The following is a 14,752-nucleotide window of genomic DNA, read 5'->3' as shown; positions in this document are numbered from 1 at the left end:
CTTTCCTGCTGTTTCTTTTCTGTTGAAGAAGGTCTTTATTTTGGTGCAGTGTTTCATCCAGGCTTTTCTTTCACGCATGCGGTATTTTCTGCATGCCTCTTCAGTTCGTCTGCATGTCTCGTTGCTTTTTGTCCTGCTCTTCCTTCTGTTGGAGGAATTCTTTCTTTTCTTCCACAGCTTCATGGAGCTGTCTTTGGAGGAGCCGATTTTTTCGGTCCATGTATTGGAGATCCCGTTGTATCTTATCAGTCATCGTTTTCTTGTCTTGGAGCTGGTTGGTCATTTCTTTTAGTTCTGCACTCTTTTGCCTGTTTTCTTTAATGAGTGCACAATCTGCTCTCGGCTCTGAGCAAACTTGATTCCCCAGCCCTCATTAAAATTTTTATGTCCGGCTGGCGCTGTTGTCTTTCTCCAGCTCTTTATTTGGGGCTTCCATTCGTCTACACTTGTCCTCCAGTTGAAGTTTGTCTTCTTCAATTTGTTGCATTTTTTTCTGGAGAAGGTAGTTTTCCTTCCTACTCTCCTCTAACGCCCTTTGGAAGGATGACACGCCATTTGGGGAAATTGGGCCGGCCACGCCAGGAAGGAGAGGCGGCGTAATCTTTTTGAATTGGTTGTTTTTTTTCTTGGAAACATGTTGGAGTTTCTATATCGATGACTTTGAAGAGCTTGTGGTGAACGTTTTGTAGGCTGCAAACACAGATGCTGCTGAAACGAACTAAAAACTTGCTGTTTCTCACCCCTACTTAAGGAAAAACATCAAAGGACTTAAGAGTCTTAAGATCTATGACATCATCACTCCCTAAGCCAATGAGATTGTCACAAGACATTTTGGAATGGGTGTTTTTTTTTAAACTGTTTTCAAAACTTAACTTAAAATTTCAGTGTTTCCTGGTTGTGGACTATTGGTTAGTCCAGCCGATTAAGAAATTAATTGTCACAAACATCACTAAATATTATATAACAGACGACAGAAAACACGAGTTTTTTTTTCTACGCAATAGCGGTATAATAAAAGTTTTTTTAATTATCCTACTTTTTATAATAAGAGAACATTTATTAAAGATTATGTATTTTAATTAAAAAACTCTGTTCATCTAAAGCAGGGGTCAGCAACCTTTAAGACCCAAAGAGCCAAAGAGCCATAATTGGCCTATCTGGGGTTGAAAGGCTCGATAAATGCACGGCGTTTCACCGGGTACACCGGCTTCCGCGAGTGTGACGCTTATTTTGAGCGATGAAAAAATAACAAAATATAATTTTATTTGTATATTGCAAAATCACAATAATCTTCCAATTTAGAACTACAAGTTAAAAAAAGAACTAACATAAATAAAATACACTTCAGCTAATTTATTTCCCCAAACCACGCGGAGCCGCACTATAAGGACTAAAGAGCCGCAGGTTGCCGACCCCTGATCTAAAGGGTTTAACAAAAAAGGGGGAGCTTCCTGCTGGAAATTGAAAATGTCCCCATGTCCCCACTGGGCGATCGTGGCTCAAGAGTTAGGAGTTCGCCTTGTAATCGAGCCCCGGCTTGGACAGTCTCGGTCGTTGTGTCCTTGGGCAAGACACTTCACCCGGCAAGACACTTCACCCGTTGCCTGCTGGTGGTGGTCAGAGGGCCTGGTGGCGCCCCAGGGTGGCTGTAGCTACATCACCAGTGTGTGAATGTGTGCGTGAATGGGTGGATGACTGAACGTGGGTGCTTAACTAGTTAAAAAAACAAACAAACATCTGTCTCTTATTTTTTATGTCACACAGGAAAGAAGCTTCAATGTCTGATGAGAAGACATTAATTTGTTGGTGTTTGTGGTGTTTGGTGCAGTTTTCTTGTTCTCTGGCTTGTTGTTTATTTACAGTGGAGATGAAGATCTCTAACAAGTTGATTTGTTCACATTTGCGCATTTTTAAGAGGAATGTGTTTTTTGAGTTTGTACACTATATGCATGTAAGGCAACCGTTTCCTTTTTCTGTATTTTTGTGTGCTGCTCTTTTAACAAAAGGGGAACAAAAGACATTTAAATCGACCTCAGATGATTTGTTTAAATTTTTACAAGGTCTTACTGAGGTGATGCAAAGTGAAACATGCTTCTTTTTTGGTAATGTGCTGGAAAAGCTTGAAAATTGACCTTGAATGTGCTTAAAAAGTGCTTGAATTTGACCCTAAAAATGTGTATGAACCCTGCATATATTGCAGTATTTACAGTTTATAGTAGGAATTTCATGGCAACAGCTAATCTTTATTTTGTTTACTGGGAAATGAAATGCTGCCAATTCACAAAGCTGTGCTTCAGCTGCACTTCCTGTTGTAGACTTGTGATGCACACAGGCTCTGTTCCAGCACTCAGCATGTTCTTCCTTATTTGCTCCACCAGGGGGAGCTCCTAAACTATGACATCTTGATAGGAGTGAACCAGGGAGAGGGGCTGAAGTTTGTGGACGACAGTGAGGACAACGACGGCATCTCAGCTGCGGCGTTCGACTACACCATCTCCAACTTTGTTGACAGCCTCTACGGCTACCCAGAGGGTGAGGACGCCACCTCTGTACACTGCCACTTTTTCAGTTATTCCATTTTACAGCCTCCTCTCACTTAACTGCATTTTGCAGCATCATCAGGTTTTGTCTCATTAGGAGCCGCGTTTGTTGATTTGTTCGTTTTTTTCTGTTTGCTGTATTCATTAAAATAAACGGATAATCGTCAAAATGACAAATGTGGACAATTATCAAAGCTTACATTACAATTCTGACAGCTTGAGTTCACATGAATTTTCAAAAGAATATAAAAAGCTGTGAAACTGCTTTAAGCGTTTAAAACATGCGAGTAAAGAATGGAATCAGTAACATGTGAGCCCAGTGAAGTGCATCAAACAAGACAAGCGTGCTAAAGAGAGCCACTCATCCACATCACGGCGTGTCTGCGCCTTAACCTTTGAGGCTCTGTGGGCAGTAATGCTATCATCCCCCAGGTAGTGGGCTCCCAATCTCAGTGTCGGTGTTTCTGACAGATCGGCCTGCGAACCCCTCACAGCCGGACCACAGTCACAGTACAGACATGTTTGGATAATGCAGTCATGCTTCCTCTCTGCTGCCTGTCACTCCTTCTGTTATCTGAAAGAGTTTTTTTCCTCTCTAGATTTCTCACTCACTTCCTGTTTACGGACCACCAGTGGGTGGCACCAGCTGTGGCCACTGCCAAACTCCATGCTGAGTTTCAGTCCCCAGTTTACTTTTACACGTTCTACCACCACTGCCAAACCGAGACGCGGCCCGAGTGGGCCGACGCCGCGCACGGAGACGAGATACCTTACGTGTTCGGCGTACCGATGATCGGTGCCACGGACCTGCTCCCGTGCAACTTCTCCAAGAACGATGTGATGCTGAGCGCTGTGGTCATGACTTACTGGACTAACTTCGCAAAGACTGGGTAGGCCTCATGTCACAGTAGTGTAAACTGTACACGTTACTGTATGTTCACTGATAGCCTTCTAGTCATGTTGAATACTTGAATCTAGGTTGCTAGTTTAATTCCCGTGTGGCTTTGAAGAATTGAACATACTGGTTCACCAAAAGCATCCAGATCCCAGAGCAGCCGGTTGGTCTTAGATAGTTTAAAGGTTGCACAGAGAATGGGCCTCCTGTCTGTATTCAGTGTATTGATTCCACATGTTACTTATAATGGAGACTGAATATAACTTTGAACTGAAACGTTTAACCTTTATGCTCCACCAGGGACCCCAACCTGCCCGTCCCTCAGGACACCGAGTTCATTCATACCAAGCCCAATCGCTTCGAGGAGGTCATCTGGACCAAGTTCAACTGGAAGGACAAGCAGTACCTTCACATCGGTTTGAAACCTCGTGTCAGAGACAACTACAGAGCTAACAAAGTGGCCTTTTGGCTGGAATTAGTCCCTCATCTTCACAGCCTGCACGACGTGCTCTTTCCCACCACTACGCGCTCCCCCGCAGGCCGTGACCCCGGCACCATGAGGCCCAGAAACAACGTTCCTCGAACCACTCGTCATCCTTACCCTACCTTCCCATCAGATCCTGAGCCCGAGGGCTCAGAGCGCCCGCCCCAGGACCTCTTTCCCAGACACACCCGCGACTACTCCACCGAACTGAGCGTGACAGTTGCAGTTGGAGCGTCGCTCTTCTTCCTCAACATCCTGGCCTTCGCCGCCCTTTACTACAAGCGTGACAAGCGGCACGAGATGCGCCGGCACCGGCTGTCCCCTCAGCGGGGCGGCCCCGCCAACGACCTGGCTCACAGGCAGGAGGAGGAGATCATGTCCCTGCAGATGAAGGACTGGGAGCACGACGCTCACCACGACATGGAGCCCCTGCGACCCCACGACATCCTGCGGCCCGCCTGCCCTCCCGACTACACCCTGGCGCTGCGCCGCGCCCCCGACAACGTGCCGCTGATGAAGCCAAACACCATCACCGTGATCCCCAGCACCATCACCAGCATGCAGCCTCTTCACGCCTTCAACACATTCCCCTCCACCGGCCACAACAACACCCTGCCCCACCCCCACTCCACCACCAGGGTATAGTAGGGACAGGCCCGACACAGCGCCACCTAGGGACCAGGAACACTGGCTCTGCTTCCGCTCTGGAAGGGAGGCCTCTAGACGTGGGCCTTCGTTCTGTCCTCTTATTCTCTTCTTTCTCCAAAAGCAACTACACCTGCTGCGTCATGTGCTGTGAAACTTGGCAGCTCCCTCCACTGGTGGCATGTGGAGGTGCAACTGAAGTGTCCAGCAGCAGATGAGCAGTTTGGGGTGGGTGACTCAGATCTTTCAAAGATACTGTTTTCAAAGACGGTCTGCTGTTTCCAGGCTCAAGACCTCCAACATTTGTCAAAGGGACGAATGCTCTCTCGCTCCTCGCTGTTTTCTCTTTTTTACGTTGGCGTCATCTCTTTTTCCATCTCCTGTGTGTTATGTGCACATTATGCTTCTCTTTTCTACATCCGTGTTTTATTACTGCTCTCTTCCTCTCATTTGACACGCCTCCCTCCTGCTCTTCTCTAAAAATTCCTGATCTGCTGAGCAGTCTGGAGGCGGGAGGCGTACACTAAACATATAACTATGAAAACACTGATATCTTTCATTCCACCAGCATTTTTAGGTGCCAAGTAAGTACTGCTGTGTTTCATTTCTCATCGAGGGAGAAGAAAAACCAAAGAAAAATAGAGTTTCGCTATTTACCGTCAACTAACAGAGTTCTGTCATGTTCTCATGACAAAGTGCCAAACTGGCCTCAGTCGTGATTTTCTTTCTTCCATCTTCTCTCTTTTTGTTGTTTTGTTTGAAGCATTTGTTAAATTGTTGTTTTTTATTGTGTGGAAAGAATTTTTCTGAAAATATAGATATAGAGAAATGATATTATATATAGTTCTATATAAAATGTGTACAAAGGAGAAAGTATATAAAAGGGTTTTCTCAGTGGGGGATCTATGCATGAATTATTTTTAAAGACGCGGGGAAAAGGACACTGTACCTGTCGATGCACGTTTCCCAAAATCTAAACGAGTCATATCGCTCCATGTTTGCTACTTTTGGTTTTTGGTTTTCCCCAGTTTACTTTTACACGTTCTACCACCACTGCCAAACCGAGACGCGGCCCGAGTGGGCCGACGCCGCGCACGGAGACGAGATACCTTACGTGTTCGGCGTACCGATGATCGGTGCCACGGACCTGTTCCCGTGCAACTTCTCCAAGAACGATGTGATGCTGAGCGCTGTGGTCATGACTTACTGGACTAACTTCGCAAAGACTGGGTAGGCCTCATGTCACAGTAGTGTAAACTGTACACGTTACTGTATGTTCACTGATAGCCTTCTAGTCATCTTGAATACTTGAATCTGGGTTGCTAGTTTAATTCCCGTGTGGCTTTGAAGAATTGAACATACTGGTTCACCAAAAGCATCCAGATCCCAGAGCAGCCGGTTGGTCTTAGATAGTTTAAAGGTTGCACAGAGAATGGGCCTCCTGTCTGTATTCAGTGTATTGATTCCACATGTTACTTATAATGGAGACTGAATATAACTTTGAACTGAAACGTTTAACCTTTATGCTCCACCAGGGACCCCAACCTGCCCGTCCCTCAGGACACCGAGTTCATTCATACCAAGCCCAATCGCTTCGAGGAGGTCATCTGGACCAAGTTCAACTGGAAGGACAAGCAGTACCTTCACATCGGTTTGAAACCTCGTGTCAGAGACAACTACAGAGCTAACAAAGTGGCCTTTTGGCTGGAATTAGTCCCTCATCTTCACAGCCTGCACGACGTGCTCTTTCCCACCACTACGCGCTCCCCCGCAGGCCGTGACCCCGGCACCATGAGGCCCAGAAACAACGTTCCTCGAACCACTCGTCATCCTTACCCTACCTTCCCATCAGATCCTGAGCCCGAGGGCTCAGAGCGCCCGCCCCAGGACCTCTTTCCCAGACACACCCGCGACTACTCCACCGAACTGAGCGTGACAGTTGCAGTTGGAGCGTCGCTCTTCTTCCTCAACATCCTGGCCTTCGCCGCCCTTTACTACAAGCGTGACAAGCGGCACGAGATGCGCCGGCACCGGCTGTCCCCTCAGCGGGGCGGCCCCGCCAACGACCTGGCTCACAGGCAGGAGGAGGAGATCATGTCCCTGCAGATGAAGGACTGGGAGCACGACGCTCACCACGACATGGAGCCCCTGCGACCCCACGACATCCTGCGGCCCGCCTGCCCTCCCGACTACACCCTGGCGCTGCGCCGCGCCCCCGACAACGTGCCGCTGATGAAGCCAAACACCATCACCGTGATCCCCAGCACCATCACCAGCATGCAGCCTCTTCACGCCTTCAACACATTCCCCTCCACCGGCCACAACAACACCCTGCCCCACCCCCACTCCACCACCAGGGTATAGTAGGGACAGGCCCGACACAGCGCCACCTAGGGACCAGGAACACTGGCTCTGCTTCCGCTCTGGAAGGGAGGCCTCTAGACGTGGGCCTTCGTTCTGTCCTCTTATTCTCTTCTTTCTCCAAAAGCAACTACACCTGCTGCGTCATGTGCTGTGAAACTTGGCAGCTCCCTCCACTGGTGGCATGTGGAGGTGCAACTGAAGTGTCCAGCAGCAGATGAGCAGTTTGGGGTGGGTGACTCAGATCTTTCAAAGATACTGTTTTCAAAGACGGTCTGCTGTTTCCAGGCTCAAGACCTCCAACATTTGTCAAAGGGACGAATGCTCTCTCGCTCCTCGCTGTTTTCTCTTTTTTACGTTGGCGTCATCTCTTTTTCCATCTCCTGTGTGTTATGTGCACATTATGCTTCTCTTTTCTACATCCGTGTTTTATTACTGCTCTCTTCCTCTCATTTGACACGCCTCCCTCCTGCTCTTCTCTAAAAATTCCTGATCTGCTGAGCAGTCTGGAGGCGGGAGGCGTACACTAAACATATAACTATGAAAACACTGATATCTTTCATTCCACCAGCATTTTTAGGTGCCAAGTAAGTACTGCTGTGTTTCATTTCTCATCGAGGGAGAAGAAAAACCAAAGAAAAATAGAGTTTCGCTATTTACCGTCAACTAACAGAGTTCTGTCATGTTCTCATGACAAAGTGCCAAACTGGCCTCAGTCGTGATTTTCTTTCTTCCATCTTCTCTCTTTTTGTTGTTTTGTTTGAAGCATTTGTTAAATTGTTGTTTTTTATTGTGTGGAAAGAATTTTTCTGAAAATATAGATATAGAGAAATGATATTATAAATAGTTCTATATAAAATGTGTACAAAGGAGAAAGTATATAAAAGGGTTTTCTCAGTGGGGGATCTATGCATGAATTATTTTTAAAGACGCGGGGAAAAGGACACTGTACCTGTCGATGCACGTTTCCCAAAATCTAAACGAGTCATATCGCTCCATGTTTGCTACTTTTGGTTTTTGGTTTTCTCCCGCAGAGTAAGAGCATCGCAGGAGCATCGCAGGAGCATCGCAGGAGCATCGCAGGAGCATCGCAGGAGCTCCTGAAGTCAAACGACGCCTCCCAGCACTCATTTATTAAAACGGAGTCGATGCCAAAAGTCTTAAACGTTAGAATCAAAGCAACAGCTGTGAACTCAGTCATGGTGTCATGTGCAGCCTCCGTCTTACTGTCACTACTTTTTCATTTTAGGGTACGTGAGGTAAAGCGTCCGTCGATGTAGCTTGATTGTACAAAACTATTTTTCTACGTTATTAACAAAACAGAGCAGAGACTGATGCTGCTCCTGTCTGACCCCCTTATGTCTGCCACATGTGTATTCTGACTTCATATCATCACTGCTCCCTCCCTCCTCCTCTCTCCATCCTACACCGCCTTTGTTATTTAACACCGCCCCCCCCCAAACTGATAATCAGACAAATTCCCAAACACCTGACTTCACTGTGTCGACACCGTTCCTGACTATTTCTGACCTCAGCTCAGCTCTGCTATTATCCTCACATTAAGGGTTCGTTCACCTGCCTGCAGATGATCTGTGAGCTCGTCGGTTGTAAATTAAACTCTAAGCACACTGAGGGTAACCGGGAGGCGTTCAGGGCCTGCAGTGCAGAGCTGCAACATGAAAAAAAGGGATGGGGGCTCAGATCTCCTGAACAGGGTGGAAACAACACGGTGGGTTTGTGCTGTTTGTGATTCCTGCTCCGTCACTCTGGTGGAGACGACTGCAGCTCAGCAGCGCTCCCTGCTGACCCTCTGATGAAGATGTGAACAGTATGTAAACTGAGCTGATGTGCTGCTGTTTGAGCCCACGTGGTAGCGTACGTCCAGTATGGGAGAACTTAGTCACCAGTGCTGTCTTTGCTTGTGCTCTAGCTTTAGCCTGTTTGATTGTTTGTTTTCTATTTTATTACTGCCTAAAAGGGGAGGTGGGGGAAACACATGCCTGACTTCTCCTGTCAGAGGTTTTGTAAGCTCAGTGGAAGGGAAACGTGCACAAAGTAAATCATAAAACAACTGAGTGGGGCTGTGCTGCAGGTGGATCAGTGCTGTGGACAGTAGCTGTGGAAAAGAGACTGGACAAAGACTCTCAGCCTTAAATACAGGACAGAGGATGATCCGATCATCTTTCAGCTAACAGTGTCGAGCAGAAGGACGGCCGGCTGATGCGTCCGTACGAACCCTTTTGTACTCACTCCTGTGTATAAGGAGGTGGCGAGGGGTTGTGTAGTTAACCTCAGCACCACACAGCTACAGCAGAGGAGAGAACACAAACGAGTCCTTTCATTCGGCTCTGTTCTTTCTCCTTGTCTGTTTTATAAGCTAACACTAGAGGGCGCCATTGTGGCACATTCAGCGCTCACTCTGAGGTCACTGGACAGAGAAGAAAATACCAAACTGGGAGACGGATGGAGTCGAAACATCTGGAAGATCAGAACTGTACATTTTTAAGTGTAAGAAAAAAAACAGACAAAACATTTGTAAATATTAAGTTTCTTGTTTATTTTGTTTTGTTTTTTGTTTTTTTTTTGGAGTGAATGAATGATATGCTTATTTTGTGATGACAAAAGACAACAGGTGCAGTTTGTAATGAGAAGAAAAAATGGCCGTTAGCTTGAGGTTTCAAATGAGTTCATCCTTACCACCGATCAGTTTTGTCTTTGTTTTTTCGACATTTATTTGATTTTTGTCATAACGTTGATCGTTATCATGTGACCATCCGGTAGCAGGAAGGTCGCTGTAGCAGAAGTCATCTCCACTGAAGCCCCCTCACAGCAGAGGGCCAGTCATGCTGTTTATTAGGATTTGCTAGTTTTCAGTGAGAGAAAACATTTTCATCAAGTTTTAAATCGTTTCGTTGCTCTTTTCTCTGCGATTGTCATAAAGTCATCGTCCTCTTTTCAAGCCTTAGCTCGCTTTTATTTTGAAACATGAGTCTTGTGATCAGAGATGAATCTGTGCTGCATGATGTGCGTAACATCAGAGCGATAAAAGCCAGCTTTTCCTTTCAGTGATTCGCAGTAAGGACATAAATGACCTAAACTGAGACTGAAAAAAAGTGCAGTCAGTTAAATGTTAGCTCACCTAACATGTAGCAGTGTTTACATGTAGCCATGTTTGACAGACTCCAGGGCTTTGATACCATAAGATGCCTCATATCCTCACAGACTCATGAGATCACACAGGTGGTCTGACCTGCTCGTGTCACACTGTGCTGTCTGTCTGTCCGTTGTTTTTCTCCTGCAGTGATGTTATGTAGCAGAAAAACAGTTGGATGCTCAAAAAGTGCAGAGCGATGGGTGACGTGTGGAGAACATCACAGTCTGTGTGCGTTCAACAGCTGTTAGAGTCACACTTTGTCCTTTCTGTTGTATAATAGGATCCAGTCCGTCGCAGTACGCCAGCATTTACTGCTGTATCGCACCAGAAGCTCAGGAGGGATTAATCCAACAAAACATCGGCTTAGCTTTATACGGGCTAGCGCCGCCCTGCAATCAATGTGCAGGTGGGTTCCCAATTAACCCAATCACCTGATACAAGGAGCGAGTGCAGCGGAAAGAGAGCGAGGGTGGTAGAGCGAGCGAGAGAGAATGAGAGAAGAAAAAACGGAAGGCGAGTAGCCCATCTGGCTACATCGGCATGTTGGGTTCTTGTTCCGTCTCCTTTTCAGATTCTTCTGAGGAGGTATCAGTGGCCTGCTGGACAAATGAAACCTCTCCTCCATCAGAATCTGCTTCGTCCATTTTCTGAAGCAAAGCCAAAGCCTGTTGCGCGGAGAGGTTCTTCCTGCGTGGCAGTGATACGGAGGCCATCCTGATGTGCGTTCTCAGAAATGCGAACAAGAAATGATTCTCCCGTCTGGGTCGGTCTGCTTTTATGCACAGCACTGTGCTGTAGTCAAGCAATGCCACTCCCTCACATACACAGTGACAATGGAACAATGGAAGATCTGTGCTGAGACTCAAGGAAGGTGTGAATGTGTGTCTTTTATATTTGCAGGTCAGTCAATGTGTGGGATATTTTGTATAGATACGGCAGGCATTTCTGAAAGTCGTAACACAGAGGTTTGGCCTGACTTGGATCTGAGCAACTCTGAGTGAGCAAATGCAAATGTGCCAGGCCTCAAGGATAATGGGTGGTTTGCACAACAAAAGCTGGAGGAGAAATGAGCTGACGACCTGTGAAAATCTCAGCAGGGGTGATTAACACCTCGGGACTTGCACCAGAAAATAAAAAAGCCAGTAATTCTAGGGGGTGTTGGGTTTAGGGAAGTTACGCAAATTTGTGCAGGTTTAGTAAATCTAGTGATAAATACGTGGTAGAAATCCCAAAAGGGTGATTCTGTTCACCTGGACGTAGCATTTTCAATGGGAGAAACGCCTCCTGAACTGAATTGTCTCAGTTGATGGCCATGCGGTTGGCCTCCTGAACTGTTTCTTTGGACTGTTTTTCCTCCTCTTCTGAGTTTTCCTTCCTGGAGCTCCAGCACCCACCCAGGTTTGGTGGAAATGTTCTAATTTTAAGAGTTTGATTGCAAAAGAATAAACTGCTGATGTCCGCAGAAGTTTTTAACTTTGGTTGAAAGGACAAACTATGAAAAATAATAGACCTTTGAGGATTTGAGCATATGGCAAACATTATGCAAAGTTCCTCTTAATTGTAAAACACAAATCTGAGGATGTTGGAAGACATGTGTGGTTCTCATCAGCTTTGTGGCATGTAGATGCTCCTTTTATTAATATTCCTAAGTCTGGAAGAATACTCATAAACCCTGAGGTCCTGCTATGTGCCAATGTGTATCTGGGCCATTACTAAACAAAGATGTGAAGCAATGTTAATAATTGTTGGTAACTTTTTTTTCATTTCCAGGTTTCAGTTACTGCTGTTGATATGTTAAGAGTAAGAATAAGTTCAGATTCTCTTAAAGATAACAACACTAATATGTTAACAATTGTTCGACTTGTGGAGGTATTTTGAGAACCCTTATAAACATCTGAAGGAAAAATATTCTTTAATCATAGATGCAGACTCATGGAAAAAATATTGATTAATCATTTTTATTTGATTTTGTAGAGTTGGAACAAACAGATTGGATTCTCAAAATCAGTCAGTTTCTTGGGGTCTGAAGCAACAACAGAACAGGGCTCTGAATTTTTGGCAGAAGCCCTTTTTTTTCTTCTTTTTCTCCTTTTTCTCCTTGATTTTAATGTTGTCAGACTTCTCTGAATTATTAGTAAAAGAGACAACTGGCTCAGACATGGATAGACATACAGAAGGGAGTTCCTCACTAGGAAGATCATCAGACGTTGCCAGACTTTCAGAAGCAGGCTCTTTAGTAGGAAGAACATCAGCCTTTGATGAACTTTCAAAAAGAGGTTCGGAAGTAGGAAGAACATCTGACTTCAGAACACTTTCCCAAGCAGGTTCTTGAGGTTCTTTAGGAGGAACAACATCTGGCTTCAGCAGATTTTTACAAGCAGGCTCTTTAGTCGGAAGAACATCAGCCTTTGTTGAACTTTCAAAAGGAGGTTCGGAAGTAAGAAGAACATCTGACTTTAGAACACGTTCAGGAGCAGGTTCGTGTGGTTCTTTAGTAGGGAGAATATCTGACTTCAGAACACGTTCACGATCAGGTCCTTTTGGTTCTTTTAGTAGGAACAACATCTGACTTCAGCAGATTTTCATGAGCAGGTTCTTTAGCTGGAAGAACATCAGCCTTTGTTGAACTTTTGGAAGGAGGTTCGTGAGTGGAAAAAATATCAGCAATTCGTGAACTTTCAACTGGAGGTTCGGAAGTAGGAAGAACATCTGACTTCAGCAGACCTTCAGGATGAGGTTCTTTAGTTGGAAGAACATCAGACACTACTGGACTTTCACAAGGGGGCTGGAAGATCTGGCATATGCTCGTCTTTGCTACATCAGAAATTGCCCTGAGTAGTCCTGGTGCAAAGTTTGCAATGTGGCTCAGCAGAATCTTTTCTGAATATTTCTCTCTGACTTCAGACAGGATACTTTGCACCATGTCATCTCTGATGGACCTTGAGAAGATGGCCTGGTTTTCCGTTGTTAGGAGAGATTTGGACACTCGATCCAAAGTGGCCTTTGTCACACTGGTGGAGAGGATGCTCAATTTTTGGGAGGACATGTTCAGTAGGGGGTAAGAAGGAAGCTTCCAGAAGCCATGCAGGACACGGGGAACCACCTCTATCACCACGTCTGTTGCAGTGAACAGTTTGGAGGTTTGTGCGTCCTGCTGCCTCTCTTTAAGGAGGTCAATGTACTTCCTGACATTGCTGAGGAGCTTAGGTGTTCTGCAGAATAAAGTTATAAGAATGATCTTTTACACCTATTTAAAAAAATAACAGAAATTTTGAAATACTGTAGCTGGACTGTTAATGATTTTATGTCAGAGGTGACTCACTGAAATTTAGGAGGTATGGCCTCTGGAAATTCCAGCAGCATCCGGGCTTGAAACTCGATGTCCCTCATTTTATTTATTGTGTTCACTGCCCACACCTGAAACAGAAAGCATGTTTACATTGCAGTTTTGTTGAGAGGTTATGTGATTGTAGTAAAAAAAAAAAAAAGATCTCCAAATGACTAAAACTCTTGTGAGTTTTCTAGTCTTACCAGTTTCAGAAGAGGTTTGGCTTCTGTTTCTTCCAAACCCTCCAATTCAAACTCCCAAAGTCTTCAAAAGAAAACAAAAGAGAGGTTTTCTCTCAGCATTTACACTTCAGCACAAACAGTTTCAGGTGTGAGGTGGATGGTCTGTAGGTGTCACAGTAACTCACTGCTCTCTGACTGTCTCTTTGCTCCTCTCCACCAAAAGATCTCCCATATCTTCTGCAGTGAGGCTTGATGGTATTTGGTTTTCCTTCTGAAGTCTGAGGAATTCCATCATCATTGCAATCTAAAAATAAAAGGAGACATTTAATCAGCATCAGTTCCAGGTCTTCAGAAATCACCTGACATTTTATCTCAGTTTTGGTTTGGATGGATCTGGGTCTTACCTGAGCCCTGTAACCTGGTAGATACCAGCAGATCTCCACAGCTGTGTTATATATGGGTGTGTTGAACAGCACCTGTCAAAGAAATAAGAAATTACTCATTGTAACTTAAATTGATTCTCAGTTTGTCAGCTTTTTAAAACTACATCAAATTCTTCAAAAATGCAGTAAAAACAAAAAGTGTCACATACCCTGATGGGTTTGTAGATCCCTTTACTGGCTTCCATTAAAACGCTGCTGTTCTATCACAGTTGGGGAAGAGAAACTTTCCAAAACTCTTCAAAACTTGTGTAAGATCAAATGTAGATATGAAAATACTCCTGACTTGATGGTTTTTCTTGCACAGATGAGCTCTTTTTCAAGTCTGATGCAGATTTAAAAATACACAATTCTAAAACAGTCACCATGGAAACATTTGATCCCTGCTTTATGTCATTAAATTAAAAGAAAACACTCTATTTTACACCACATTACACTATATGTTGTTCATTATATAAGTAAATAAGGGTAGGCTACAGCCGTCCTTAGGTCACTCCTGTGAAAAGATGCATACAAACTGGTGAATCAGAAAAGAAAGAAAGCCAACCTGCAGCATTATGTCCTTTTATGTTATTTCAATTCACTTCAGTTTTATTGATACAGCACCAAATCACAACAACAGTCGGCTCAAGGTGCTTTACTTTGTAAGGTAGACTCTAAAATAATATACACAAGGAGAAAAACCCAACAATCATATGACCCCCTATGAGCAAGCACATTGGC

General features: G+C 44.9%; 3 protein-coding genes across 3 annotated transcripts; 2 read left to right on the top strand and 1 right to left on the bottom strand.

The window, feature by feature from the left end:
- Positions 1-2,378: 2,378 nt before the first annotated feature.
- LOC113017496 (neuroligin-2-like) lies at positions 2,379-5,070 on the top strand (the record flags this gene model as incomplete). Its single annotated transcript, XM_026160650.1, has 4 exons — positions 2,379-2,471; positions 2,513-2,532; positions 3,140-3,430; positions 3,736-5,070. Coding segments are annotated over 4 exons (1,233 nt in total), but the record flags the coding sequence as incomplete, so codon positions are not given.
- Positions 5,071-5,365: 295 nt separating this feature from the next.
- On the top strand, positions 5,366-7,434 carry LOC113017494 (neuroligin-2-like). Its single transcript, XM_026160648.1, has 2 exons — positions 5,366-5,794; positions 6,100-7,434. Exons 1-2 carry the CDS (start codon positions 5,520-5,522, stop codon positions 6,926-6,928), a joined length of 1,104 nt encoding a protein of 367 aa, XP_026016433.1. The 5' UTR covers positions 5,366-5,519; the 3' UTR covers positions 6,929-7,434.
- A 5,175-nt stretch (positions 7,435-12,609) lies between these two features.
- LOC113017495 (uncharacterized) lies at positions 12,610-14,752 on the bottom strand. Its single transcript, XM_026160649.1, has 6 exons — positions 14,182-14,752; positions 13,994-14,065; positions 13,775-13,893; positions 13,611-13,671; positions 13,402-13,496; positions 12,610-13,291 (listed from the first exon to the last, which is right to left on the bottom strand). Exons 1-6 carry the CDS (start codon positions 14,215-14,217, stop codon positions 12,610-12,612), a joined length of 1,065 nt encoding a protein of 354 aa, XP_026016434.1. The 5' UTR covers positions 14,218-14,752.

Source organism: Astatotilapia calliptera, unplaced genomic scaffold (genome assembly GCF_900246225.1).
Source record: "Astatotilapia calliptera unplaced genomic scaffold, fAstCal1.2 U_scaffold_137, whole genome shotgun sequence".
Taxonomy (NCBI): domain Eukaryota; kingdom Metazoa; phylum Chordata; class Actinopteri; order Cichliformes; family Cichlidae; genus Astatotilapia; species Astatotilapia calliptera.
This window is presented reverse-complemented; position numbering and strand designations above follow the sequence as displayed.

Coding starts and splice junctions, on each gene's coding strand:
- LOC113017495 (XM_026160649.1), bottom strand. CDS start 14,217: ATGGAAGCCAGTAAAGGGATCTACAAACCCATCAGG. Junction 13,497..13,610: donor CCAAACCTCTTCTGAAACTG/GTAAGACTAGAA, acceptor TTTCTGTTTCAG/GTGTGGGCAGTGAACACAAT. Junction 13,292..13,401: donor GCCATACCTCCTAAATTTCA/GTGAGTCACCTC, acceptor TTTATTCTGCAG/AACACCTAAGCTCCTCAGCA.
- LOC113017494 (XM_026160648.1), top strand. CDS start 5,520: ATGCACGTTTCCCAAAATCTAAACGAGTCATATCGCTCCATGTTTGCT. Junction 5,795..6,099: donor ACTAACTTCGCAAAGACTGG/GTAGGCCTCATG, acceptor ATGCTCCACCAG/GGACCCCAACCTGCCCGTCC.